At 46.4% G+C, this 26,533-nt stretch overlaps 1 protein-coding gene across 2 annotated transcripts in view; it reads right to left on the bottom strand.

Annotated features, from left to right (window-relative positions):
- DNAH9 (dynein axonemal heavy chain 9) overlaps nucleotides 1-24,357 on the bottom strand; it is a 1,527,051-nt gene extending 1,502,694 nt beyond the window's left edge. For both annotated transcript variants that reach the window (XM_069654516.1, XM_069654515.1), the window contains exon 1: nucleotides 23,893-24,357. In XM_069654516.1, coding sequence (XP_069510617.1) covers nucleotides 23,893-24,249 — 357 coding nt within the window. In that variant the 5' untranslated portion in view covers nucleotides 24,250-24,357. The remainder of the gene's footprint in view (nucleotides 1-23,892) is intronic.
- Nucleotides 24,358-26,533: the final 2,176 nt, after the last annotated feature.

The following is a 26,533-nucleotide window of genomic DNA, read 5'->3' as shown; positions in this document are numbered from 1 at the left end:
ATTTTTAAGAGGTCGCAAGGGAGACCACAGAGGTCGCAAAGGAGACCTCAGAGGTTGCAGTTGCGACCTCTGGCGACCCCTAAATGATGTCCCTGCCTTTTTCCCACTCTCTCATGTATTTCAATGTGATTTTGTACATTGTGTTTCTTTTTGGTTGTGGAGTCTGACACACAACATAGGAATCATCTTTCGCATTGTGTCACACAGCACCTTCAGTGCAGTGACACAGGGAAGTCATCCATATTTCCCAAAGGTTTAAATACCTTCTATCTATCTATCTCCATTCTTGTATTGCGCCACTAACCCATAGGCCTCAGGGCGCACACAGAAGGAGAAGGGACGGCAGACAACAGAAAACAATGTCAGACAGGAAAAACAAAGACAGGGAGACTGGGGTAACCCAAACCTCACGACACCAAAAGAGAAAGGAAATATGGCGGAAAACTGAATTCAGTACCGAGAGAGCTATGCTAAAGAAATAGAGAAATCCTATCCTTTGTCAAACAGGGAGGTCTTCAGTTGCTTTTTGAAGATAGGCAGAGACTCACTATTAACAACATATTTAGGGAGTGCATTCCAAAGAGCCGGGGCCCAAGAGTCAAAGCTAGTGCCCCCAAATCTTTTCAGAATAGATGGGGGTTGAACCAGGGCTGTATTGCTACTTGAGCGCAGGGAACGGATGACAGGTTTCTTTTTAATCCTTGTAGTAAGGTAAGATGGAGCTTGACCGTGAAGGCATTTAAACACGGTGGTTAGGCTTTTATGGCGTAAACGCTGTTTCACTGGTAGCCAATGAAGGCTGCGCCTGGCGTCAGAGACGTGCATGTTTCGCTTAAGGCCCATTACAGCGCGTACAGCGTTATTCTGTATAATCTGCAACGTTTTAATGTTGGCCTGGGAAGTACCAATCATTAAAGTGTTACAATAATCCAGCTTGCAGTTTACAATTGCAAGGTTCTCTTTGGACAAATAGGGACGAATCTGCCATAAAAGCTGAATATAATAGTGACACGAGGATTTGAGATAGTTGACCTGGCGGGTGAAGGATAGCTGTGGGTCAAAATAGACTCCCAAGGTTTTTACGGATTTAGATACAGGAATGATATGTTGACCAATCAAAAAGTTGTCATATTTTGTGTCAAGTTCCTTCAGTTTTTGCTGTGTACACAAAATCAGCAGCTCTGTTTTAGCATTGTTAAGGGCAAAGGAGTTTAGCGCCATCCACTTCTGGATTTCAATGTAGATGGAGTTAATGTACTCTACATCTTTTAAATACTCACCAGTGAGTTTAATGACAACCTGCGTGTCGTCAGCGTAGTTGGCAAAATAAATGCCTAAAGCTGACAAGGGAGCGCAGAGAAGACGAGAGTAAATGTTAAAGAGTAGGGGCGAAAGACATGAACACTACCACATAGTAGTAAAGAAGCCATGGAGTGAGCATTATCCTTAGTAACTCATGTTCCGTGGACCCAGAAAAGATTTAAACCAGGCAGAGGCTTCAGGGGAACATTTACCGATTGTGATTAGTCTATCCGCCAGTAGTTGATGATCAACTAAATCGAACGCAGCGGATAGATCTAATAATAGTAACAGGGCATTGTGACCTTTGTCAACAAGACGAGCAATGTAAGATTTTAAATCTAACAGTGCAGTCTCAGTCCCATGATTGGGGCGAAACCCAGATTGTTGTGAAGCTAGAATATCATATTCTTCGACAAAAACTGGATATTGACAGTAGGCAATTTTGTCTATGATTTTCAGCAAAAAGGGAACATTAGTGATTGGGTGATAATTTCCTGCCTCTGCAGGATCCAGATTTTCCTTCTTGAGCAGAGGAGTAACCCATGCTTCCTTTATGATTTCGGGGACATATGATTCAGAGAAAGATCTGTTAACAAAAGTAGTGATCCATGGGGCAAGAGTATGAATATGATCTTTGAATAAGGAGGCTGGAAAGACGTCTCCCTTACAGGAAGTGGGTTTGAGTTTAGAGACAGTGTCGATAACTTCTACTGTAGAGACAGGTTTAAAAGTGAAGACAGGCGAACCATTGGACGAATCCATATTGTCTTGAATGGATGTAGAATTAGTCAATAATTTGACCTGAGTATTAATATTATTTTGATGAGTTAGAGTTTTATTAGTGAAACTATTGTGGATATTTTGGCTGCTGGAGGCAGTGAAGTAGTAGTACAACCTTCAAGCTCCTGAAGGATAACAAAAAGCTCATTAGAGCTGGATTTGGCTTTAGAAATCCTGGAAGTGAGATGCAATTCTTTCGTGGAGCGAATAAGTGATTTATAATGTAGGAGAGCCTGCTTATAGGAGGTAAGACTGGACTCCGATGGTCGTTTGTGCCATTGTCGTTCCAGTTGGCGTTTTTTTGAACGAGCCTCAGTAATTTCAGCTGAGAATGGAATATAAGGAACATTATTCCCTTTTTTTTGTTAGAGGGTTTAAGTGGGGCTAATATTTCCAATGTAGCATCAAGTGCGGATCTTATGTTAGCTACAAAGTCTCCAAGTGGCATGGTCATCTCTAGGGAGGGTAATAGAGGTATGACCATAGTACGAAAGGCATCTTGGATGGTTTTGCGTAATTTCCTTGACATAACAGGTAAGATAGGCTGATTATTTTTCCTCAAAATAAGATTATGGTTAGTCTGAAAGGTTATGGAAAAGTGATCTGACCAAATACATGGATTAACATCAATGTTAGCGATAGGAACATTTTTGGCTATTACCCAGTCCAGTAGTATGATAAACTGTTTCCCAGAGCAGTAAAGTGAAATTGACTTTACTTACATTTGTAACATTCTAGACGCAGCACACACCATCTTACAATAGGGTGCTGGAGGGGTTGCTTAGTATCCCCTTTGTCTAGCTTCTCATGTAACATGTTTATGTAACCCTTGCCTCACTGAATGGCTGGTGGCAGATATTAACTTTTTACTACCATTATGGGATTTTACCGCCGGCTGCGTTCGCAGCCATGGTAAAGCACCCAAGGGTGCCATTTTTGTCAAAATGGCCCCGGTCTTCTTTTTTCGCCATCTCTTTGTGGAAAGGTCCTTCTTGAGATTTACTCTGCACGCCAAACCAGGTTTGGTCCCTTTGTTCCTTTTGTCTTTGGCGTGCTTCACGAGTGAAACCAGCCTCTGGCTCTAGGTTGTCTGGCGGGGCAGGAAGCAAGGTAGGTCCCCGAAACTCCCTGTGCTTAGCCTCCTAGGAGACAGGAATGCACTCAGGTGATTGGCCAGCTGGCTGTCCGGTAAGGACAGCCACCCTGCTGGGTGACTGACAGCTAGGCTGGAATGAATGGGAGCAAGCTGCATAAAAGGCAAGGCTTTTTGGCTTGGAAGGCAGAGTTGACCACTGGACGAAGGAATCCAAAGAAGAACTTGAAGTAGACGCCTGCTGCAACTCCTGGACCGTTGGTTTCCCCGGTGAAGCCCTGCTGCTGTGCTGAAACTCCAATTTATCGACAGAGAAACTCCTGCAAGGATGACTTCTCCCTTTCATTTGGTGGGACCAATCAACTCCAAAGTAAGCCACCTGGACATCCTCTCAAATCTGGGCGAGTATCCACTGCAGTCGCTGCTGGAACCGGATAGCCTGGGAGAGGAACACCAGTTTGTGTGCACTGCTTTTTAGCTGGCCAAGAACTCCAGGAAGATCCTCCGGACTCCCAGGAGGCAGAACTGACCAAGCCTGAGCCCCCTCAACAGAGTGCAGGACCCCAGATGCAAGGAAAGCCCATCTTGACAGCCAGGAACTGCAGTATTATTTGTGGTAGACACGAGGAGCTAAAACACCGAACAGCCACTTGTTTGAAGTTTGCCGGTTGCGAGCAGTGACCGTCCCATAGCAGTGCAGGAATCCCCAGAAGTCCTCCTTGTCCCCACCACCGAGGCCCAGGAACAGCAAGAGCATCTGCTGCACTTTTTCTTCAACCTAAAAGGTACTGTAAAGTCTAAGAGAACTTACATCTTGTTGTGTAGCTACTTGTCCTCGTTGGAGACTTGCTTGGTTGCATGGCTAGAGTTGCTGTCAGCTTCTTTACTTCACAAGCCTAATCAGCGTGTGGCCCTCTTTGATTTTCTTCTATTCTACCAAGACTTTTTAAACATTGGAAAAGACTTTCTACTTACCTGCAAGAAGTGCTTCAGTTAACCTTGACTTTTGCTAACTTTACATAGGCTGACTTAGGCTGTCTGAATGACTCTTCTCTCTTCTGCTTATGTGTTTTGCCTTCTTTCCCGGAAAGAATGAACTGACCTTGCATTGGGGGGTTGCATTGAAAATACTTACCTACTTAATAACTGTATGAATACTTGTTTTATTCTGAACTCTCTTCTCCTTAACACTACACCTAAGAATATTCTAAATGCAACAGTGATTATGTCAACAGCACCCTAGCTATTGAAGTCGCCTGAGGGTGTAGGTAGTGCCTGTGTGTCATCCCAAATGGGTATTCGCTGATTTAGATAACTAAGAGTGGATTTTTGAAGCATATTTGAGTTGTGCTTTATATTGCCCCCTTCTGAAGAAGGCTTATTCTAACTGACTGGTGTGATGCTGGAAATGCATTGGAGGGACAGGGCCTCCGTATCCTTGTCCTTTACTGCCTTTTTATCGTGTGTTCAGTCTCTTTTATCCGCGCAGGAGTTCATGCGGGACTCCTGGCGGTGCAGCTCTCTCTCTTGTGGTTTGGTGAACAGACCCAGAGGATACCCTTACGGCACCCATGGGTGGGGGTACAACCCTGTGCCCCTAGTGTATGCTTTTGGGCACCTGTGGGTGGCCCGCAGATCAGGGTATGGGCTGGTGGCAGCTCCATGCTGAATTTGACAGGTGCTCTGAGTATCTTCCATTTTGGGATACCAGGGCCCTGCCATTGAAATCAGTTGATTCCTGATGGAAAACAAGATGGAGCCTGTGGCCTCTTGCTTTCTATTGCCCGTTACCTTGATTTCTCAAAGTCCTGGGAAGCCCTGACTCTGTCCCTTCCCCCTGACTGGCTGTTGGGTGGAAGTTCCATATATGGTGGTGTTGTGAAGTCCAGTCCAGACTGACTGGAGCCTTCCCAGTGACTGTATGTTGTGGGTACACCCTGTGGGTGGGACCTGGGTGAATGGAGTGTGTGACCAATATGCACTTCTTGTTGTGGCTATCTGGTTTCTGGTATAAGAGACTAAGACTGAGACAGCCCTGCCCGAAACTGGCCTGAATGCAGTGTGTAGTGTTGAATGGCTGGGTACTTGTCCCAATCCACATTCCTTGTTGTGAGTGTCTGAGAGGGAGGAGGATGGCCTGAATGCACTGTGTGCCTGATTGGCTGACTGACTGCATGAATGCCCTTCTGTATGATTGGCTGCTGAGTGTGACCCAGCAGTGTGGATGAGAGACAGGATAGTATATCTGGGGACCTCTCACCACTGGAAATTGTTCAGAAGCTGTATCTACACTTGAAGAGTAACTGGAACTGCTGATCCTCGATGCCCAGCTGGAAGAAGACGACTTGCTGTTGCATTTGCTTCGACCGGATCTGAAAGCTGCCGAATTCGTCGAAGACTGATCCGAGAGAGGACCTGGTAAGGCGGCCTCCTCCCGTGCTCCGAGGGACCATCGAGCACCGCTAACCTTCGCTGAAGCTCCCTGGAAGTCAGACCCTCGAAAGGCTGCTGACCCGAGACGGGACCGCTGTGGAGAACGAAGTGAAGCACCAGGACTTCGCCGCTGTCAAAGTCCATTGCCATCGACCAGGGTTTGCAGGTTTGTGTAACCGCTGGAGGCCCATCGAAGTTGTGTTGCCCCAGAAGAGGGGACTGCTTGACGCCATGCCGCGGACGACCGGAGCCGCCCGCTCCTTTGCCTAAGAACATTTGAATCAAAGGACTCCCTTGTCTGCACTGACGACTGCTTTATCCTGCCGGACAGAGTCAAGGCCGCTGACGCGCCGAGGAGAATCCGCGGTGGGTTTCCGGCCACCCAGAGACCACAAAGACTTCGACGACTCGACGCCCTTTCTGGGCCACAGTTCTTCAGAAACTCTTTGCGGTCCTGAACAATCAATCACCGAGGTGCCCCGCATACCTCATCCTCGCAGGACGTCACCGACGAGCACTGCCTGGATCGACGTCATGGTCTCGGCACCCTCGAACTTCTCATCAATTTTGTCGACGCCAAGTTCACCTTCTTCAACACCTCTCGACGATCCGTGGCTCCTGCTTTAAAGGGAGTCACCCAAGAAGGATCCGTCACCGCTTCTTCGAAGAACTCTACTCCACCAGGTAAATTGGGGGTTAAAACATCATAGGAGAGAATAAGACTCTTGAGCAATATATGGACTGGGCCTGTGTTTTATCTTTATTTTACAGGTTGACCAGGTGGGGGGGGGATCTCCACACAGAGCTGTGTCGATTGGTAGGGGGCCAGTATTCTGCCTATTGTTTCAACCATCTTGCGTTCCTTTCTATCTCTATTGCTGGTTTCCTCGTTATTGATCTGTGTGACATTTTAACCGTATAGTTGATGCACTTTAATGAGATCTGATAATATCGGTGGTACCACTTTAGAATTGTATATATTTGCCATTGTTGATTTCCGAGTACAAAGTGCATTATTGTGATAGTGTACATACCTTTGAATATTAATTATATAAAGACCGTTTTCAGTAATACAGTGGGTGGACATTCCTTTGTGGGGTGTTCGGGGACTACACTGCACTTAAGAACCAGCCTGCATCACCTCGCGAGAAGCTAGGCCTTGATTGCTCGTCCATTGTTACCGAATAGAGAATCTTGACTGGGGTCCACTGTGTCTCTCCTCTACCATATAGAGAGCAGAAGTACAGGCAACCCCCACCAGTATCTTTACAACTGGTAAAAAAAAAAAATGTTATCAAGAAACATTGTGTGTAAGAGTTTATTTGAATACTTGGCACTGTGAATCTCTGTGCAACTCCCCTACAGCTCACATTGAACCCTCTTGAAATAAGCCTGGCTGCTCCACACGCTATCAACCTTTGCAATGCAGACTTTTACCAAAAGGTAGGGTTTCTATTGCCAGGAGGTCAGAGTTGTTGTAGTGCACCCAAAGGGTACTGCATACAATCTTGCCTAACTCCTGGTGGCGGGGCAATTGGCGGACAGCAAACAGAGTTTGGTTATGGGTGGGCACAACTTGTTAAATTGTTGAATTCTCTAAATTAATAGTAACTTCCCAGTGTGTGTGATATGTTCAAGGAGCTTCTCAGTAGAAGAGACCATTGGCACAAGGCTATCAGATATGCATATATGGTTCAAGGTTTCCCCTGAACCAACCAAGCACTCTCTAAATCCCCTGATCAAAGGTTGAATCAATCTTAGTATAAAAATACTGTATGTTTCAATATAATGTTTCCAATCTCCAAATCAACTTTCCCATAGACATTGTAACAATGACTCAGTCTTTTTATTTCTTCTTAAGAGGCATTGTGAATATAGACCACGTGTCCTAAAGCCAATGCATTTCGGATGCTAATCCGTCTTCAGGACTAAACACTGCGTGATTACTGAGGTGTTCTACATGACTGAGTCTTCCTTATAAACCACGGTCTAAGAGCTGCCTCTTATGAAGAAATGAAAGGACAGCAAACAGAGCCTGCAGCGGCTCTCTCCTCTTCCAAAAGTGGGACGCTGAGACCCGTGGGCTTGACCCCTATGTGAATACTTACATTCAAAAGAAGGCTCGCCCAAATCAGAAGAGAAGGCTTCTGACAAGTAAAATACCATGGAGGATAAAGACAAATGTTCTAACTCTTTCAAGAAAGGCACCTGGCTAAAGGGAAATCTAAGACACCTGGCTCATCAACCTCCACAGAAAAGAAAAGAAGACGGACGATACCTGCAACATGGGAGCACCAACACCCTCAACAACACCCAGTGGATGTTTTCTGTGTGGGGATTTCACCCAAAGGGAGATCTTTTAAGGTAAAGGCAAAGCCAAACCAGCCATACTCAGCGCTCGTCTCAAGGAAGAGGCCATAATCTGTGTGGAAATTCTAGCACATGAATTCCCACTAGGCCAAGAACTGGCTGAATGTTCACTAGTCACTTTGAGTGGGAAGTGTATCAGCAGACCCTGGTTCCCGTGAACACGGAGATCTTTTTGGAACATAGATTAATCAATGGGAACAAATTTCCTGCAATCCGCGACAATGCTGCTAGTGTGACTGCTGCCAGGATGCACTGGGCGCAAGAAGAATACATCACTAGGGGTCCAGATTGCAGCATCAGAAGTCTTTATGGCCTCGGCCAGTGCCCCATGGCATTGATAGAGTTTTTCTGCAGAGGAGAGACTTCCACATGATGTGTGGTAGTTGAAGACTCCATCCAAGAAACAACCCCGGTAGATCCTAATCCAGATTATAACCTAGTTTTTAGAGGGACTTGTAGCTAATTAAGTGATTACTGTTGTAGCATAGAATCCATTGATCCGAGGATTGCCTTCTGGTGTTAGAAAAAGAATCAGAGGGGACAGTAGCTTCACACATCAGGGGCCTCCAAGAACTGAGAGAGTTTTCCTCAGCTGGAAGCCAAAGTCAGGCTGACTTTTGCTAGTAACAGAGAGACTATACTTCTCTGGTGGGTCAGTGAAAGCGGGCAGAGAAACAGGCACCCAAATTCCTCAAAATGTACTGAGAGAATGGTCCTTGAACAGTGAGCCCAACAATTCTGAAGCTGCGGGTGGCCGGAGATTGGTTGTTTCCCAGTCAGTGCCAAATGAGGTTGCGACTGGATTTGCCTCAAGACAATCCTTTGGCTAATCGCTTCGGAATGACCAAGACATCTGACAGCTCATCAGCCCATTTTAAACTTCCCAAACGATTGCAAAAATAAACAAGTTTGTGCACCCCCTCAGATCAACTTTTGAGATGATAGACAGTGTGGATCCTTTGAATCACCAAACCACCTCAGGGAACCAGTACATTTCAGCAGTGGTACACCATGCCACATGGTTCCCTGAATCAGTCCACATCAGGAGTATCAAAGCCCCTGTGCTGGCAAATCCTCTGATTTGGATATTCTATGTTATGTTATGTTATTTTGCATTTATATAGCGCCTTATATACCATTGGTATGGTCTGAAGGCGCTGGTAGGTTGAACGCCCTTGGGAACCGAAGTTCAGATCAGTAGAGAGAGTCAATGGTGCGTGTGAACACCGGCTGTGTGTGCAGCTGGTGAGGTATTCGTGTAATAACTGTTTCTTAGCGGTAGGTGTGGTGGTTGAGAGATCAGGAGAATGTGTTCGTTCTGGCAGGATTTATCCAGACCGAGTGTGGCTGCGTTAGGTCTGAGGAGAACACCTGGCTGGGGGGGGGGGTGTAACCAGCAGAATGCTGTGGAGTATGCGGCAGATGTTAGTATGGGAACAGTTATACCGAATGGTGTCATAGTATCTCTGTGTTCTAGTTGAGTGGTGGTGTAGAGGGAAGAGTAAGCGTGGTGGTGTAATATGATGCGTTATATGCTCTTTCAAAACTTTCTCTGCATTCCAGACCATACTATATACGTCACGCAGTTCGATGCGCTACAGTCCGTTCCATGCAACCCATCTACTCCATGCATCCCAATCTCCTCCACACACTCTGGTTCGTTCGACGCACTCGTGTGTTCCAGTCCGCTCTGCACGCTCCAATCCGCCCAGCGCGTTCTAGTCTGCGCCATGCATGCACTCTTGACAGCCCCATGCGCTCCACTTCACTCTATCCATCCACTCTATGCATTCAGTATCTCTACGCAACTCGTCCGCTCTAGTAACAGGTCAGCTCCACTCTGGGCACTCGTTCGCTCTAGGCACTCGTCCATTTTATGCCCTCACACGCACTATGTATTCACCTGTTTTGTTCACTCATCGGCTCTACGCACTCGCCCCCTCAATGCGCTCGTTCCCACTATGCACTCAGCCCCTCTACGCACTCAGCCCCTCTACGGACCCCTTTTTTCATATGCCCTCTTTCGCACATATGGACTCGTCTGCTCTATACACTTGTTGGCCCTAGACACCAGTCTGTTCTATGCGGCCCTCCACTCAATACATTCTTCTGCTCTGCCCATCCATCCCGCTCCGCTCATCCATCAGTTCCCCATACTCATCTGTTCTACGCCCTCATCAGCTCTGCATGCATTCTGCACTCATCCGTTCTACATGCTTATCCGTTCTGCGCACTCACCCGGTCTAATGCTCTTGGTATTTGTCCGCTTTATCCCTCGTATGCACCATACCTTCATCTGCTCTACGCATTCATCCACCCTGCGCAATCATTTGCTCTCTGCACTTGCCCGCTCCTGGAACTCACCAGCTCCCCACGCGCATCCGCCCTCCGCGCACATCGGCCCTCTGCACTCTCACCCCTCCTCCGCACTCATCCGCTCCCGGCACTCATCCGCTCCCCACGCATTCAACAGCAATATGCACTCATCAGCCATATAAAGTCATTTGCTAATATGCAGTAATCCTGTTCCATCTATTTGTCTGTTCTCTACACTCATCTGCTCTATACCATTATCCTCTCTGTGCACCCATCTGCTCTGTGCACCCATCCGCTCTGTGCAGCCAGGCGCTCTATAAACTCAGGCGCTCTATACATTTATCCCCTCATTATACGCATCCGCTCAGCCGGATCATCCAATTTACATATTCATTCGATTTATACACTCATTCATATTATATAGTCATCTGTGCTTCTACTCGCTAGTTCTTCCACTCAACGCATTCATCTGGTCCACATGCTTCATCTATTCTAACTATTTCACCCACGCCGTTCATTTCGTTCACTCCTCTTGCATTATGTCCATTTCAGGAGTTTAAGTCTCTTTACTGTTTCCATATGATTTGTTCTTAACAACCACTTCATTGTTTTGATCTATTTTATACAGTTAATTCTGATTGTCATTTTAGTTTATATTAGGGGTTTACTGGCTGTCAATTCCTGCATCAGGTAGTTTGTTGGATTGGTGTCATTGAGACGCTGTTAGTCTGTTTGGGTTAGTTTGGTATGATTTTAGGGGAAGAGCCAGGTTTTCAGCAGTTTGCGGAAAGACGCTAAATCCACAGTTAGGAGGATGTGCGGTGGAAGTGAGTTCCATAGCGTGGGGGCCAAGGCTGAGAATGATGAGCCGCCTAGCCTGACTGAGTTTGTCTTCGGTATGACTTACTTGGAGGCCGGCTGAGCTTGATCTTTAGGTGCGTGGGGGGTGATAGGGTTTTAGTTTGTCTTGAAGATATGGAGGTCCAGTTTTGTGCAGTGCTCGATGGGAGATGCATAAGGTTTTGAAGGTCCCCCTTCGCGCTACAGGAAGCCAGTGCAGCGTTTTAAGGGCTGGGGAGATGTGGTCTTTTGGGCCGAGCGCAAATAGCATTTTGGCAGCCGCGTTTTGTGCCCTTTGGAGTTTATTCAGTTGGTACGCGTGGATTTCGAGGTATAGGGGGTTTGCGTAGTCTAGTCTTGATATAACGATTGATTGGACCATGGAGAGTCTGTTGGGAAAGGAGAGATATGGAAAGATGCGCCTAAGGGTTTTAAGGTGGTAGTGGCAGGACTTTGAGATGTTGTTGACTTGGCGCGAGAGTGTTCGGTCAGAGTCAAGGGTGCATCCAAGATTTTTCACTGAGTTGGAGGGGGTCGGCGAGTTGCCTATGGCGGGTGGCCAGGGTAGTGGGTGCGGAAGAAAATCGGAGTTGCCACAAACCATGATTTCCGTTTTGGAGGGGTTTAACAGGAGGTGGCTTTGGGTCATCCAGAGTTCTATGTCAAGGAGGCAGGAGGCCAGGTCAGGTCGGGAGTTGGGTTTTGAGTTCAGGAGTTTTAGAATTAGTTGAGTGTCGTTGGCGTAGTTGTAACACAGGATGTTGTGTGAACGAATTATTGGTGGGAGGCTGATCAAGTAGAGATTGAACAGGAGGGCGGATAGGCATGCTCCTTGTGGGACTCCCGTGTCGACAGGTCGGACTTGGGAGGTATAGGTGGAGAGTATCATTATTTGGTACCGGTCTTTGAGGAATGAAGCTATCCATTTAAGAGCGGTTCCACAAATTCCTATGGACTGGAGGTGGTCTAGGAGAATTGAGTGATTGATTGTGTCAAAGGCGGCGGATAGGTCAAGAAGGATTAGTGCAGCGTATCCCGCAGAGTCTGCTGTCATTTTAAGGTCATCCCAGATTGAGGTTAGGGTGGTTTCAGTTCTGTGACGGGCTCTGAAACCTGATTGTGCGGGGTCTAGTCGATTGTTGGCTTCGACAAAGGCATTAAGTTGAGAGTAGGCGGTTCGGTCAATGAGTTGGCAAGGAACCTGGTGTTTGAGATGGGGCGGTAGTTTTTGGGCTTCAGAGGGTCGAGGGACGTTTTTTAATCAGGGGTTTGACATAGACTGTTTTGAATGCGTCGGGAAAGATACCAGAGGAAAGGGAGGCATTTATGATGGATCTTGCGTGTTCTCCTGCGCAGGTGGAAGCGAAGATTTCTTTGAGGGTTGTTGCTGGGCAAGGGTCTAGCGATGAGCCAAATGGTTTGCGGGCAGATAGAAGTTTGAGAAATTGCTCTGATGATATTGGACTAAAAGATTCAAACGTTGGTTGCGTAGTGGTTGCAGCTGGTTGGCAGGTCGGTATGGGGGGGAAAGAGTATTGCCTGGTGGATGTAAGAGCGTCAGTTTGGTGGCTAGAGTATTTGTTCTTTCGAGAGCTGTGGTGTAAAAGTGGATGGAGAGTGAGTCGCACAGTGATTGTGAGGGGGTCGGGACGGTCGTGGTACAAGGTGGTTTGGTGAATTCAGAGATGATTTTGTGGAGTTCTTTGCTCAGGTTTTTGCAGTTTAGGATTCGGGAGTTGTAGTGGCCTTTTTTTTGCTTCCCAGATTTCAGCCTTGTACTGATAAAGGTGTCGGGCCAGGGTGGCCCGGCTCTCTAGGGTTTTGTCTTTCTGCCATTTGCGTTCTAGGTATTTATATGGTTGTTTAGTGGTCTTCAACTCAGGGGTGAACCATTTGGGGAAGAGGCCACGGCGGGCTGATGGTTTGCAAGAGGGTGTGAGCCGCATCAGAGATGCGTTGAGCCATGAGTCAAAGGCGTCAGGGGTTAGTTGTTTACTGAGTTGGCAAGTAGGTGGTGGAGACTGGAGGAGCACGTTGGCTAGGCCCGGGACGATAATTAGTTTTTTCCAACATTTGCGTAGATTCGGCGGTTCAGATTCAAGTACGGGAAGGGGGACAGGTGAGTGAATGGCGAACGAGAGAATTAAGTGATCGGACCAGATGATAGAGGTGGGGGGGTTTAGATGAATCCGGGTGTTGGAGCTAAAGATGGCATCAAGATTGTGTCCTTTACAGTGAGTCGGGCCATTTATGTGGGGTTAGAGGTTAATGGTGTCTAAACCGTCAACCAGAGAGTGTGTCATTGGGTTGGTGGGGATGTCGAACCATATGTTGAAGTCTCCAAGAAGGGTGAGGTTGGGATGGTTTAGTTGAAGGGTGGCAATAGAGTCGCAGAGGTTGTTTGTGAATTGTCTATCGTAGCCAGGGGGCCTGTAGATTATTAGGAAGCTGTGTGAGAGCGAGGCAGAGAGGGATAGTTTAACGAGGAGAGATTCACAGGAAGGAATGGAAGTTTGGTTGTCGATGATTGTGGTGTGGAAGAGAGACTTGAAGACGAATGCTACTCCCCCCTCCTCTGGAGGGACGGTTCAGTGGGATGAGGGAGTAGTCAGGGGGGGGGGGGGAGGGTTCATTAGCGATTGGGGTGAAGTCATCAGAGAACCAGGTTTCGGTGATGAAAACCAGGTCTGGTTTGTCAGAGGCGAGGAGGTCAAAGATGCAGTGTCTATTTTTTGCTACGGATCGGGCATTAAAAAGGATGCAGTTCACATCGGCAGCCAAGGTTGGTCTCGGAGCTGGAGCGGAAGGGGGTGGTGGTGGAGAGAGTGGAAGCTGGAGAGGGGTAGGGGGAGGGTGGGTGATTAATGGGAATAGTGGGCGAGCAGAAGTATTGGCGGATTTCGGGCGGGATTGGCTGGCTGCGTGTATTAGGATGATTCAGTGTGGCTCGGGAGATTTGAAGGTGGGGTGTGGGCGGTTAGGAGTTTCAGTTGTAGTTGATGAGAAATCGAGGGATAGGGGTTTCAGGAAGGGTGAGGCCACAGGAGAAGGAGGTGAGAGGGGGAATGAGGTGGTGGGTCGAGACAGGGGAGGCGAAGAGAGCTGAGAGATTGTGGGGGACCAGGTACGTTTCCTCTTTAGTGTCTTTGGTGCGATTGTGTGGAGCCCCCAAAAGAAGTAATGTCTGACATGGGATGTAACTTCATTTGTGCTTATGTGAAGGCAATGAGGGAGGGTTGTGGAGTTACTTACAGGTTCTCTACAGCTTTCCACCCCCAAACCAATGGGTTCGTGGATAGATTCAAGATAACAATGAAAAGGAATGATAGGTTTTGGTGAGGGGTTTCCCCATAGGTTAGATGTAGAGTCTGAGGATGACAGGGGGTGAAGCCTTGTGCAACTTTGCAGGCGACTAGGTGGCACTGGGATCTGTTGGCTCCCATCTGGAAAAGTGTATATCTCTATTGTAGAGGTAGGAGGTGACCCACTGGGGACTGTTCCATCGGATCCCAGTGTTATAGAAAATTCTCATTTCTGTGCCAATTCCCTTCAGCCATAGAGCCCCCCCAACTCTTATGCTGGACTTTAGGACTTTTAATTTTTATCCTTGAGTGAGTGAGAACTTTTTCTCACTCTCTCGTGTATTTTTTATCTGATTGGACTCTGTATTTCTGTGATTTTGGAGTCTGACAAATGCCATAGGCATCACCTTTTGTATTGTGACACACAACACCTTCAGTGCAGTGCCACAGAGAAGTCCCTGGAATTTCTCATAAGATTTAAATACCTTCTCTTGGCTAAACTACTGTTTCCAAGAGTAGTAAAGTGAAATTGACTTTACTTACCTTTTTCTCTCTGTAGACTCAGCACATACCATCTTATGTGGAGTACTGGGGTGTTACTTAGTATCCCCTCCGTGTACTTACTCATGTAACATTTTTTATGTTACCCTCACTCCAATTGATGGCTGGTGGCAGTGGTTTAATTTTCCTACCATTCTGCAATTTTACCTCAGGCTGAATCCTCAGCTGAAGTATTACACCCATGGGTGCCCATTTTGTCAAAATGGCCTCGGTCTTCTTTTTTCACCATTTCTTGCTTGTGAGGTCTTCGGTTTTACTCTGCGCGCCAAACCAGGTTTGACCCCTTTGTTCGTTTTGCCTTTGGCGGGATTCAGTGCTGAAGCCCGCCTCTGGCTTCGGTGAGTCTGGCAGGGCAAGAAGCGAGGGAGGTGCCTGAAACACCTTGTCCTTATGTCTCCTAGGTTACCTAAATGTTCCCAGTGCTGATTGGCTGGCTGTCCTTGGAGGACAGACACCCTGCTGTGCGAGTGAAAGCCAGGCTGCGAATGAATGGGAGAAACCTGCATAAAAGGCGAGGTCTCTTGAACAGAAGGCAGAGTCGACCACTAGAAGAAACATCCGACAAAGAAATTGGAAGAGAAGCTTGCTGTAACCTCCTGGACCCTTGAAGTGCCCGGTGAAGCCCTGCTGCATTGCTGAAGCTCCAATTTCGCATCGACTAGAGACGACTTCTTCCCTTGGGTTGTTGGGACCAACTGACTCCAAGACAAACTTTGCTGGAAACCCTCTCCCTGCTGGCTGTACTTCCTTGCTGCTGCTGGAACTGAGTGCTAGGGGTTAGGAAACCCAGAAACGAGTGCATTGTCCTTAAGCTGGACCAAAGCTCCAGGAAGATCCTCATGACCCTCCTGAAGCAGGATGACCCAGGCCCAGGCCTGAGCCACTTCAACAGAGTGCTGGACCCCAGGAGCAGTTGGAGCCCTCCAAGGGCCAAGAACCACAGTGGTGCTATTGACCGGTAGCTGGTGAAGTGCAACTGATTTGGAAAGCACCCAGTGCTGCCGCCGACCTTCAAAGCGCAGTGCAGGAGTCCCCAGACGTCCTCCCTCTTGTCCACATGACTGAGGCCCAGGAACACAGGCTCTGCAGGACTGCAAAAGGAACAGAAGCCAGCTGGATCCTCTTCTTCCAAACTAAGGTGCTGTCTTGACTAAAAGGGTACTTACCTTTTTGGTCTGTAGCTTGTTTGTTCTCACTGGAGGCTTACAGTAGATGCATTTTCTGCAGAGCTGCTTGCAGCTTTGCTCTTCACAAGCCTAACAGCTAGTGGCCCTACAGTGATTGTTTTTCTACAAACTCTCTGAATAACATTGTGCAAGACGTTTGTGCTCTCTGAAGAGGTGCCTCAGCTCCCTAGACATTGATCAAATTAACTTTGGCTGTCCTGGCTCCCTGCAGACTCTTCTGACCCATTGACTTTGGTTTTAACTGTCCCTCATAGGTGGTGCATAAATTTAACTTGTATTGCTGGGAAAGGTCTAACCTAAACTTCATTGGAAAAGATTGTTAAGTATTCACATGCTCTGAGAACCTGTTAACCTTTTCCTCCCCTAACCTTTTCCTTTTTCACAACCTCAGTATTGCATTAAGTGTTAAAAGTGATATATTAATGTCCACATAATCCTAGAAAATTGAAGTCACCTCAGGGTGTAGGGAGATGGTGTGTGGCACCCCAAATGGATATCTACTTGCTTATCTTAAAACTGAGAAGTGTTATGACGTGTATTTTTATTGTTGCATATTGCCCTTTCTAAAGAAGGCTTATTTAAAACTGACCGTTAAATAAATAAATATTTATTTTACTTGAAAAGTGTTATTTGAATACTTGTAATTGTGAATATCTATGTTACATCTCTACAGCTCATATTTACCCCTCTTGAGATAAGTCTGGCTGCTCAGTCACTCTACCAGCTTGTGTAGTACAGACCTATAGGTGGGTTACCCATTACCAAGAGGACAAGGCTGGTGTAGTCTCCCACAGGGTTACTACATACAATCTTGCCTAACATGCAGGCACATGGTGAGGATGTTGAGGGGAGCTTTATGATGAACAGTATCAAAGGTGACAGAGAGAACAAGTAGGAGGAGTAATCAGAGGTCTCCTTTGTCTAGGATGTGAGGAGCACTATCAAAAACATAGATGATGTTGGCGTCTGTGCCATATTGTGGTTGGAATCCAGACTGTTAGTCCTGTAGGAGATTGTGTGGAGTGATCCTTTCATGCAACTGTATTGTCTTATAGATCACTATGCTGAGGAGTGGTAGATGTGTGATGAAGAGGTAGTTGGCTAGGTCTTTCAAGTTGGGTGTGGGTTTGTCAAAAGGGGGAGGGAAGCTTGCCCGTTTTGAGTACATCTGGTAAGGTGCCTCGAGGCAGGGATGAGTTGATGATGTTAGGAAGTGGTTCAAATGCATCATGTGTGAGAGATCGGTTTGGCCTTCTGGAGTAAGTGTACTGAAGTTGGTCCATCCTGATATGTTGCTGTCTGGTAATGGGTGGATGGATACCTGTGGTGTATTTTGAGCTGTCACTGTTGACTTATCTTGTCGGTGAAGAGGTCGTTCATGGCCTTGCATTTGTCAGCAGAATGCAATATTTGATATCATCATAATAGGTCAAATACCTAGTCCATAGCATAGGCCATTGAAACGAACTGCATGGGCTTTCCATCACAATGAGGAGAAAGTTTATCAATCCTTATTAATGTGCTTGGGGTAGTTCTGAAATTAATCAGCTAAAATAAACTTGGTGCCAAAAAAACACTTGCTTTAATATATGTTATGTTTCAGTTTTGCAGGACAGTTCCCCTGTATTTGATAACCTTACAAGAACCCAAGGTTTTTCGTGGCGATTAATGATCATCTTTAGTAACTTTGATGGAATAACCCCTTTGAGGAAGTCCCCTTTCTGGGACCGCCAACGGGATGACTCAGGGGGCTTAGTGCCTCTGTGAATCAGTTGATGATGGGCCCAGGTGAGCTATTGGGATAATTCCAGAGACACCATCCTCTCTTCCACATCACATAGAAGGGGACAGACACAGAAAAGCCTGCTGTGGACCTCTGCCCCAAATGAGTGCTCTCCAGAAAGACCCATATCCCTGTCAAGAGGAAACGTACACTTCTCTTTAACAATAGTCTGTTTTATTCAAACAGTAAGGGTAGAGTTCATCATGTTAATGTTGCAAGTGAATCCACGATAACAGAGCCATTAGTTCAAAGGTCAAGGGAGATGCTGTGTGAGCTCCGAGACCCACGCCAGATACAATGTTGCAAGTCTGTGCGTTTTGTCTGTGGGTTTAACCTAGAGTGATCACATAGCCAGTGTGACACTCTTATGATCTCCCAAATCCTGTGTTGGCAACAATATTGCAAGTTCCCAGTTTGGAGTTAACCGCGTATGATACAAAGTTAGCAATTCATTGTCTCCCGCCAGAGCATTCCCTCATTGGAGATACAATGTTGTGGATTTGCTGTGAGCCGACATCCTCTATACATTCAGATGTTTTAGAAAGCTTATCTCTCATTTATTTGGCATATATTTAACATGGTGATGAAACCGGAGACCGGGGTCCTGCACAGGAGCACTAGAGAGTGACCGGAAGAGAGGAGTGAAATCCAAGATGGCAGACGGGCCAGATAAATTCTTGGTCTGGACCCAAAAGCCAAACGTGAAGCGAGGTGCACCCAGAAGCAGCAACCAATCACACACCTACCCCAGTTACGGTACACAAGTGCAAACACTCAACAACGCCCAACCAGAGGGGGGGAGAGAGAACACCATAACAGCTAGAGACCACAGCCAATGGATTTTGGTTGATTGAGAGGTTTATGGCAGGTAGGTGGACAGAGATGCGGAGTGATACAGAGGAGGTTATAACATTATGACTGTGATGGCAGTAGTCAGGTGGAGGTATAATTGGTGGAGCAGAAAAGGCAACAACATCGGGAAGAAATTACAGCAAGTAGGAGGAAGAGCGCAGCTCCACAGTTAGACGGAGCATGAAGGATCCAGCAGGCCAGGTCGGCCCTAGGCAGGACCAGAAGGTGGGAAGAGGACCGAGACGCAGTCAAGATGCCAAAGGCAGAGTAGGCAGGGCTACCAAGGGTGCGATGCCTGAGCTTGGTGGAAGTATTATGGCCGGTACAGGGGGCAAGCAGTGCGTTACGAAGCAGAGGTGGCAACTCTGAGTTGCACCTCATCCCAACAGTGAAGTTGCACCTATACCATCAGTTGGTGAGGAGATTACAAACCTTACACTGGCACTTCTTGTGTAATCTAGCCTTCGACAGGGTTCAGGAATGGCTGGGAAGCCTGCAATGCCAGTGGGAGGTAAGAAACGGCATGGGCTTTGGTTTAATCACTCTTCTATCATTTGCATTTCTTTTCTGTTACGTTTTGTGCAAGTAAACCTGGTGAAACTTACTTCCTGAATCCAGTCATTTGTGGGTTCAGGGGGCCTCTTGACACCACCCTTGAAGGTTTTACCAAAGTAGGGGCCTACCAACGCTTTCAAATGATTTTGGCGAGTTAAAAATGGTACAACGCAGAGGAGCCCTTTTAATATTTACGAGTTTATCAACGAAATGTACAAAGATGAAGCAGTTATCAAGGGTGGATGATCCCGGTTTCAAACAAAGGGAGCTGGGTCCAATGAGTCTGCCCACGCCCAAAGAGGATTATCGATGCCACATGATTTCTGCAGATGCGTCCTGGTGCGATATCCTTCGGTGCGATATCCTTCGGTACCGCCTGGGCGTGTCACCATCTCCTCTTTTGTATACAGGAACGATAATGCCACTATTTTGTAATCTCTCAGGCTGTCACAATCTCACTACACAAGGCTGTCCATCAACCTGCCCAGAGGTAAGGATGCAATGGCAGGTATCTGCTCTGGTCCACATACCCGTGGCGATTGTGAACTAATTATATGATTTGCTACTTGCGTATTTGAAAACACAGTGACTGCTTATGGTTAAAACTGTGAGAGAATGCCATCTGCAAGGGTACAATACAGAGCTTTTTTTTAATTTTATTTGTGCCATGCAAGGTGAGTGTGGATTCTCTGGAGAAAGGTGGTGCTGCTAAACAGGCTCCGTTTGCACATGTGCCCTCTTGCTCAAATGCACGGTCAGTGACTATTATTCTTATATACTTATATAGTGCTGACCTAGCAAGGGAGAAACAGAATGCTGTAAAGGTCATAGAGAAAAACATTGGTAGCGAGAATTTTTTTATTTATTTATTTATTTTTTTATTTGTTTTAATCAATAAGATTTTTTACAAAAAGAAGACATTTGATTTTCAGTCTATGCTGTGGCAGTATGAAGATAGAAGCCAAAAAGAAGACTGCAAAAGGAGGGAGGTAGGAAACGCAGCCGATGATGAAGGGTGAATGTGAGAGGCCAGGGAGCGTCGAGGGTCATTTTGGGCACCATTAGACTGACGTTGGCCTGCTAAGAAGTTCAGTATTTATATAGTCCAACATTTTGTAGGCGGCCAGTTGCCACGAGGGTCTGTCACCGGCCATCAATCTAGACCAACATACGTCTGGGTCACTTAATATGTGGTCCGAAAAGATCCTTGTCAGGTAAGCTATTCTGATCCTGGCAGTACTGGAACATGTCAGAAGCAGGTGCCGGATTGACTCTGTTACTGCTGGTGCTTTGCAAAATCGGCACTTGTTCGATGGAGAGAGCCCTCTGATTGCCAAGATTTCATTCGTTCGAAGCAGGTTCAGTCGTGCTCTCATAATTAGGTCTCGGGCGTGTCTCGAAGGAAACTTTTTGATATATGGTTGTAACTCATTGAATCTTCTAGTGTTAGGCGGTAGGTGCTGTGTCAGTTTGTTCTTTGAAGCTGCCTCACTGGTTTGAATCCAGTCGATTTCTTTCAGTTCTTATTGGATTTTTGTTGGGTTTATGAAGAGTGTCTGTTCGTCACAATTTGTGGTCGCCAGTAGAGCCAAATTTGCTTTTGTCCAGCGGTTTAGTATTTTATTTTGGCCGTTGTCGCATTCTTTCTTGATTAAGTTGAAGATGGAAACGTCCGACGCCATTCTGGACTTGCGATAGAGCATAAGCATGCTGGATTTCACTGATTCCCCCAAGAGATAGGAGGCTGAGTTCTTTCCTAATTATGGTGATCGAGGTGGAATTGGGTAGTCCCAATGTCCCTCTCCAAAACAAGGCTTCCAAGCTCGGCCAAAGGATGATGGGTAGGTTTGGGAGTGCATCAGCATCGTAAGTCAAGGTGGGAATTACCTTTTTTTTGTAGAAATCTACCACAGGAATTAGCGAAAAACGACCAAATTTCCTGTTGATTGCTTTGGCTTGAGCAATCAGCTTTTTTGTTGTCCCTTTGAGATGAGCTTGCATTGCCAGGTCATTTCTAGAACAGTCAAGAATCACTCCAAGGTATCTGAATTCGGAGACTTTTTCGACCCGCTGCTTTCCCAGAAACAAAGCGTTCTTTTCTAGCTTCTTTGGTTTTGTGGACAAGATCATGAATTTAGTCTTTTTTTCATTAATCTCTAATTTGTTATCACTCATGTATTCCGAAAGTTTCTGCACTTGACGTTGCAGACCCACAAGGGTGTGGTCCAGGAGAACCAGGTCATCCGCATATAAAATTCTGTTGACATGAGTGTTTCCCAACTTCGGTGGGAAACAGTGGATGTCTTGGAACGAGGTTTGCATGTCCCCCAAGAAAGAGATGAATAAGAAAGCGAGAATTTCAAAGGTCATCAAGTAAACATTAGTAATAATGGTCACAGTACAATATAAGGATGGGAGCGTGAGCGAGACAGCTGGGAGAACCAGGTCTTCCGTTCTTTCCTAAACTGAAAGAGACCTGAAGCAGTCCGGATTGCCTCTGGGATGGAGTTACAGAGGACCAGAGCATAGCATGAGAATGACTGTTCCCGGGTTTTCCCATTGTGAGTAGGTCTAGTTTCCAGTATGGTCTTAGTTTGGCCGTGAGGTTGGCTGACGTACTGGCTGTGGTTTACTTGTAGGCGAGGCGTGTGGTTTTGAACCAGACGCTAGAATAGAGGGCCAGTGTCATTTGCACATGGTGGTGGTGATGTGATCACATTTTCTAGCCGGTGATGAGGCAAGCCACATCATGCTGAGCTGCTTTGAGGTGGAGCTGGATGAGCAACCGGGAGCCCTGCTAGGTCGGCGTTACCACATCAGTAGGACCGTCACCACTGTTTTGAAGTACACGGGTAGGGGAAAGGGCTTGATTTTGTGGAGTAAAGAGAATACCAAGCCATTTAAGCCTTTTTTTCGCAATGTGTTGTAGGAAGGATACAGTCCTATCCACAATTAAGCCTAGAGCTTTTGGTGAGTAGGCGTGTTGAGGGTTGATTCAATCTAAGCGCATTTCGTCAAGCCAACTTTAAATGTGCTCCTGCTTGGAAGAGTGGTCCAGAAGTATGAATTTGGCTGTGGTGGGTTAAGCTTTAAGTAGGCACTGGTTATCCATGTTTGAATGGTTTCAGGGCATGAGCAAAGCGGGGTGATATCTTTTGGGGCCTTGACCTTTAAGTACAACTGCACATCATCTGTGTAGGGGTGTATGTCAATGATGGATGGGGTCATCTAGGAGTGGGCTCAGAGTTTTCATATAGCAGCTTTATTTCACTTATCAAATGTGTTCAACATCTTGAAGAACAACGTGCTGGAGGTTTGTGACAAAGAGCCTCCATATCTATCCGAGTTTATTACATGTCTTAAATCACTGAAGTCCAGTGCACTTAGATACATTGCTCAGGATGACATTATCTTGCATTCTGGGACTTATAGTTTACCATTCGGGATGTGAAAATTAAAGCCACAATGATATTCTTTCATCTTAACATGTTGCTGTAAGGATTTACATTTTGTGATGTGGCGTTATTATGCAATTTGTGTTTTTTGTAAGTAAACTCTTGAAGACATTATTACTGTAGTCCTTGAAATACAAACGATTTGTACCGAGTAAAGCTTGGAAGGTATATGGTCAAATGTGAAGAGTTGCTTCACTGTTCAGCCAAAGTTGTGATTCTGCCCCCCCCCCCACACACACACAGCCCTCCCCCCCCCCACTAGCTGTCCGGCCATCCCACTCCCTCCCTTTTTGATGCAGCCGGAGTACCCCTAGTTCCTTTTTTCCACTTTCACCACTGCTATGGGATAGGTATGGGGAGCAGGGACCCAGGAAAAAGGGGGTAACATTACTCTGTTCATTTAGCTATGCTGTACCTGTACGGCCGAAAAATGCACTTTACATAATATGTTTCAAGCGATGAGAGTGAAGGGGTGACCCTCTAGAATCGAAGCATATATATAAGTTAAACTCCATCGTATATATCGGAGCAGTTCTCCCACACCCATGACAGCAAGATTCTTTCACAAAATAGTCCAGCTTTGACCTTTCAAAAATATATACGGTCCAATGCATAAGGCATGACTGTGATCCGGGAAGGTCCCTCCCAGCACACCAGTATACCACCTTTGTCACGCATGTGATATGATCCTCGTGCCACTTACAGGTGTTGTCACTTAGAACATGTGTGATCCTATTTCGCAACACAGCCGTAATTGCACCTCAGTTAGGGTGGTCACCTGCTCGGGGGGAGGGTTTTCTACACAACACTGACTCTCAACCACAACTTTGACACCCCACGCCCTCGATGCTCACCCATGCCCCCCAATGATTCCACAAAGCCCGAAATCTGGTCCAAGAGTGTGTAGGAGAGGTCACTCCGAACTCCATGTCACCCACAATGGTCTCACTCTCCCCCGCCCCCACACCACTCATTTAGATGGGCTGTTTTGGGAGCTACACGACCAGTCCGTTGGAGCTCTTTTCTGGCTGCCCCCCTACCCCCCGCCTCCTCATTCTCTCACCTCCTCCACCAGAGCGGACAACTGCTCCAGGGGTGCGTAAGACAACTCCCCGGTCATCACTTGCCCCCGCACTCCCGCGGCGCTCAGCGGCTCGTCCCCCTTCTTGATGAAGTAAACGGCCTTGCTCTTGCCCCCCGGCGGGAAGTGGTCGGCAGGCACCAGTTGCCCGGCGGCGTTCAGCCCCAGAAGCAGCAGCCCACGCTCTGGGCGCTCCACGAAGGCCTGCAGCGCCGCCCGGTGCTCCTCGGTGCCCAGCAGCTTCTGCCATCGGTCCTGCTTCAGCCGCAGCGAGCGCAGCACTGCCTGCTCCAGGAAGTGCAGGCGCCCGTCCGGGCCCGGGGCCTCGGCCTCTGTCATGGGGGCTGTGAGCGGGAACGGGAGCTGTGCAGAAGGCGCACCGCAAGCGCCCGGGAAGTGCTGCCTCTCTGAGCTCTGCTCACTGCTGGCGTCCGCCGTCTCCCATGGTTACTGTGTTTGCGGGATCTGTTGCTGCAGGGACGGGCTGCCTCGATCTGCCCCTTGGAGACGCAACGTCTGTTTTAAAACATGTGCACTGTTTACGGCTCATGTATTCTCACAAGTATACCTGCTCCTCAGACCCACCTAGCAAGCCTGAATAACCAAGGGCCAGGGCCGGCTGAAAATGTCCTGCGCCCCCGCATTTCACACAAAAATGCATTGATTTGGGGACATGTTTTCAAATGCAAGGGGGCAGTATGAAAATATATACGTTTTTGGGGGAACAAGCTGTTTCAATTGGTGCAAATGTGTATTATCAGAATGAATGAACATAAGATTTGTTGGGAAAGTGTACGATTTATTTCGCATATTTCACAATTGTAAAGTCCTCCTCCAGTTGCAGATTAAAGTAGGGTGACCAGATTTAAAAAGTAAAAAACCTTGACGGGGCAACTAAAATAAAGATAGGACTAACTCTTGAAAGCGGATGTCAAGGCACTACATACACTTCAGTAGCATTTGGAGGAGAAGGTCATTTAAGTTTTACTGTTCAAAGAAATACATATTATAATTAATTTATCACAAAGGAACACTATCTTAAATTGTAAAATACAGCATTTCTTCTGTGCGAGATTGTGCATTTCTGCTAGCTATGAAGACCTACTACAAAAAACCGGGACCACTGCAGTTTCCAATGGAAACAAAACCTTGAGAAAGGGGGACAGAGCACCAAAAACTAGGTCAGTCCCGGCAAAACCAGGACGTCTGGTCGCCCTAGATTAAAGGCAAAGGGCCCAGCAGGTGAGTCATGGAGGCAGAGCTTAGAGTGGGCAGAGTTAATTGCGGTCACAAGTACACAATGGTGAACTTTCGAGACAAAAGTTATTTTAAGTTGTCTTTTATTATAATCACCTCTGTTTAGGTGTCTGACTAACTGTACACAGCTGGGCCCCCTCAGCAGGCTTTGCTATCAATGGTAATATTGGATTATCAAGCCTGACACTAATGTTGGAAATGAATATGGTTCAAGGCTAAGGGCACTAGAGAATTACTTGCAGTTTATCAATGCCACACAATTTCCTAGAATAATGGCTATAAGAAGGTTAGTTGGATCCAATGTTTGATGACGGACACAAACGGGTGCGTGGCAGGGCAAGTCTTGAAAGTAAAAACAAAGAATAATGGGAGCCTATGAACCTGGGCAATGAGAAGACATCACAGGATGTGACGTGACAGGATAATTCCTTCAGGATGCACATCCATTTTGTGCATGGCCCCAGTGTCCTTACCCCACACACGTCAAATATCATTAAACATCACAGATGTAATTAAAAGAGTGTGCCCAAACAATGGAGTTGTTACATATTAATAATAAAGTGCCTGTTCATATATTGCACACCACAACATGCTTTTGGTTTATACAGGAAAATCTGGCATTCTTTTGCTTGACCTGTTTCTATAACAATTTATGTACTGTCAGGTTACTGTATTATGTGATTTGTGTGCTTTTCAATGCATTGCTAGAAAATAATTATTTAACCATTTTACTCCCAAACCTGAGCAAATACTGATATGAATTATACCTGCGAAGATATGGGGTGAAGTTATTACATCTCCGCCTGGGACAAAATACTGGTTTTGCTACTTAAACACAAAACCAAGTGTTTAATCCCTAGCAAATCATGCAATCTCATCATGCCGGAACTACCAACATTGGGAGCCCATCAAAGCAATTCAGTCTACAACTTTTGCAATGGAATAAAATCTACTCTCAAGGGTGACTAAACTCTAGTTAATTATAATTATTGTTTATTTAAATAGCGGTTTCGCCAAATAAAAATATACTGTCCATTCATATAGTGCACAACATAAACTTCTTTCACATGAAAACCTTGCATCCAGGATGGAAAAAATCAACATATGACATTCTTTTTCCTTGACCCATTTCCACAATGAATATGCGTTGTCAGGTCAATTTATTATGTGATTTGTGTACTTTTCAAGGCATTGCTAGACAAACCTTTAACCTTTTGATTACTAAACCTTAGCTAATACTGATATGAAGTATACCTGGGAAGATATGTGGTCACGTTCTTACATCGCTGGGTGGGACACATTACTGGTTTCGCTACTTAAAGTGCGTAATCCTGGACAAATCATGCATCTCATCATGCCTGATTCA

The sequence above is a fragment of the Ambystoma mexicanum genome, chromosome 3q (genome assembly GCF_040938575.1).
Source record: "Ambystoma mexicanum isolate Mex_15411 chromosome 3q, UKY_AmexF1_1, whole genome shotgun sequence".
Lineage (NCBI taxonomy): Eukaryota > Metazoa > Chordata > Amphibia > Caudata > Ambystomatidae > Ambystoma > Ambystoma mexicanum.
The sequence above is the reverse complement of the archived record's forward strand: the minus strand, read 5'-3'. Positions and strand labels throughout refer to the sequence as shown.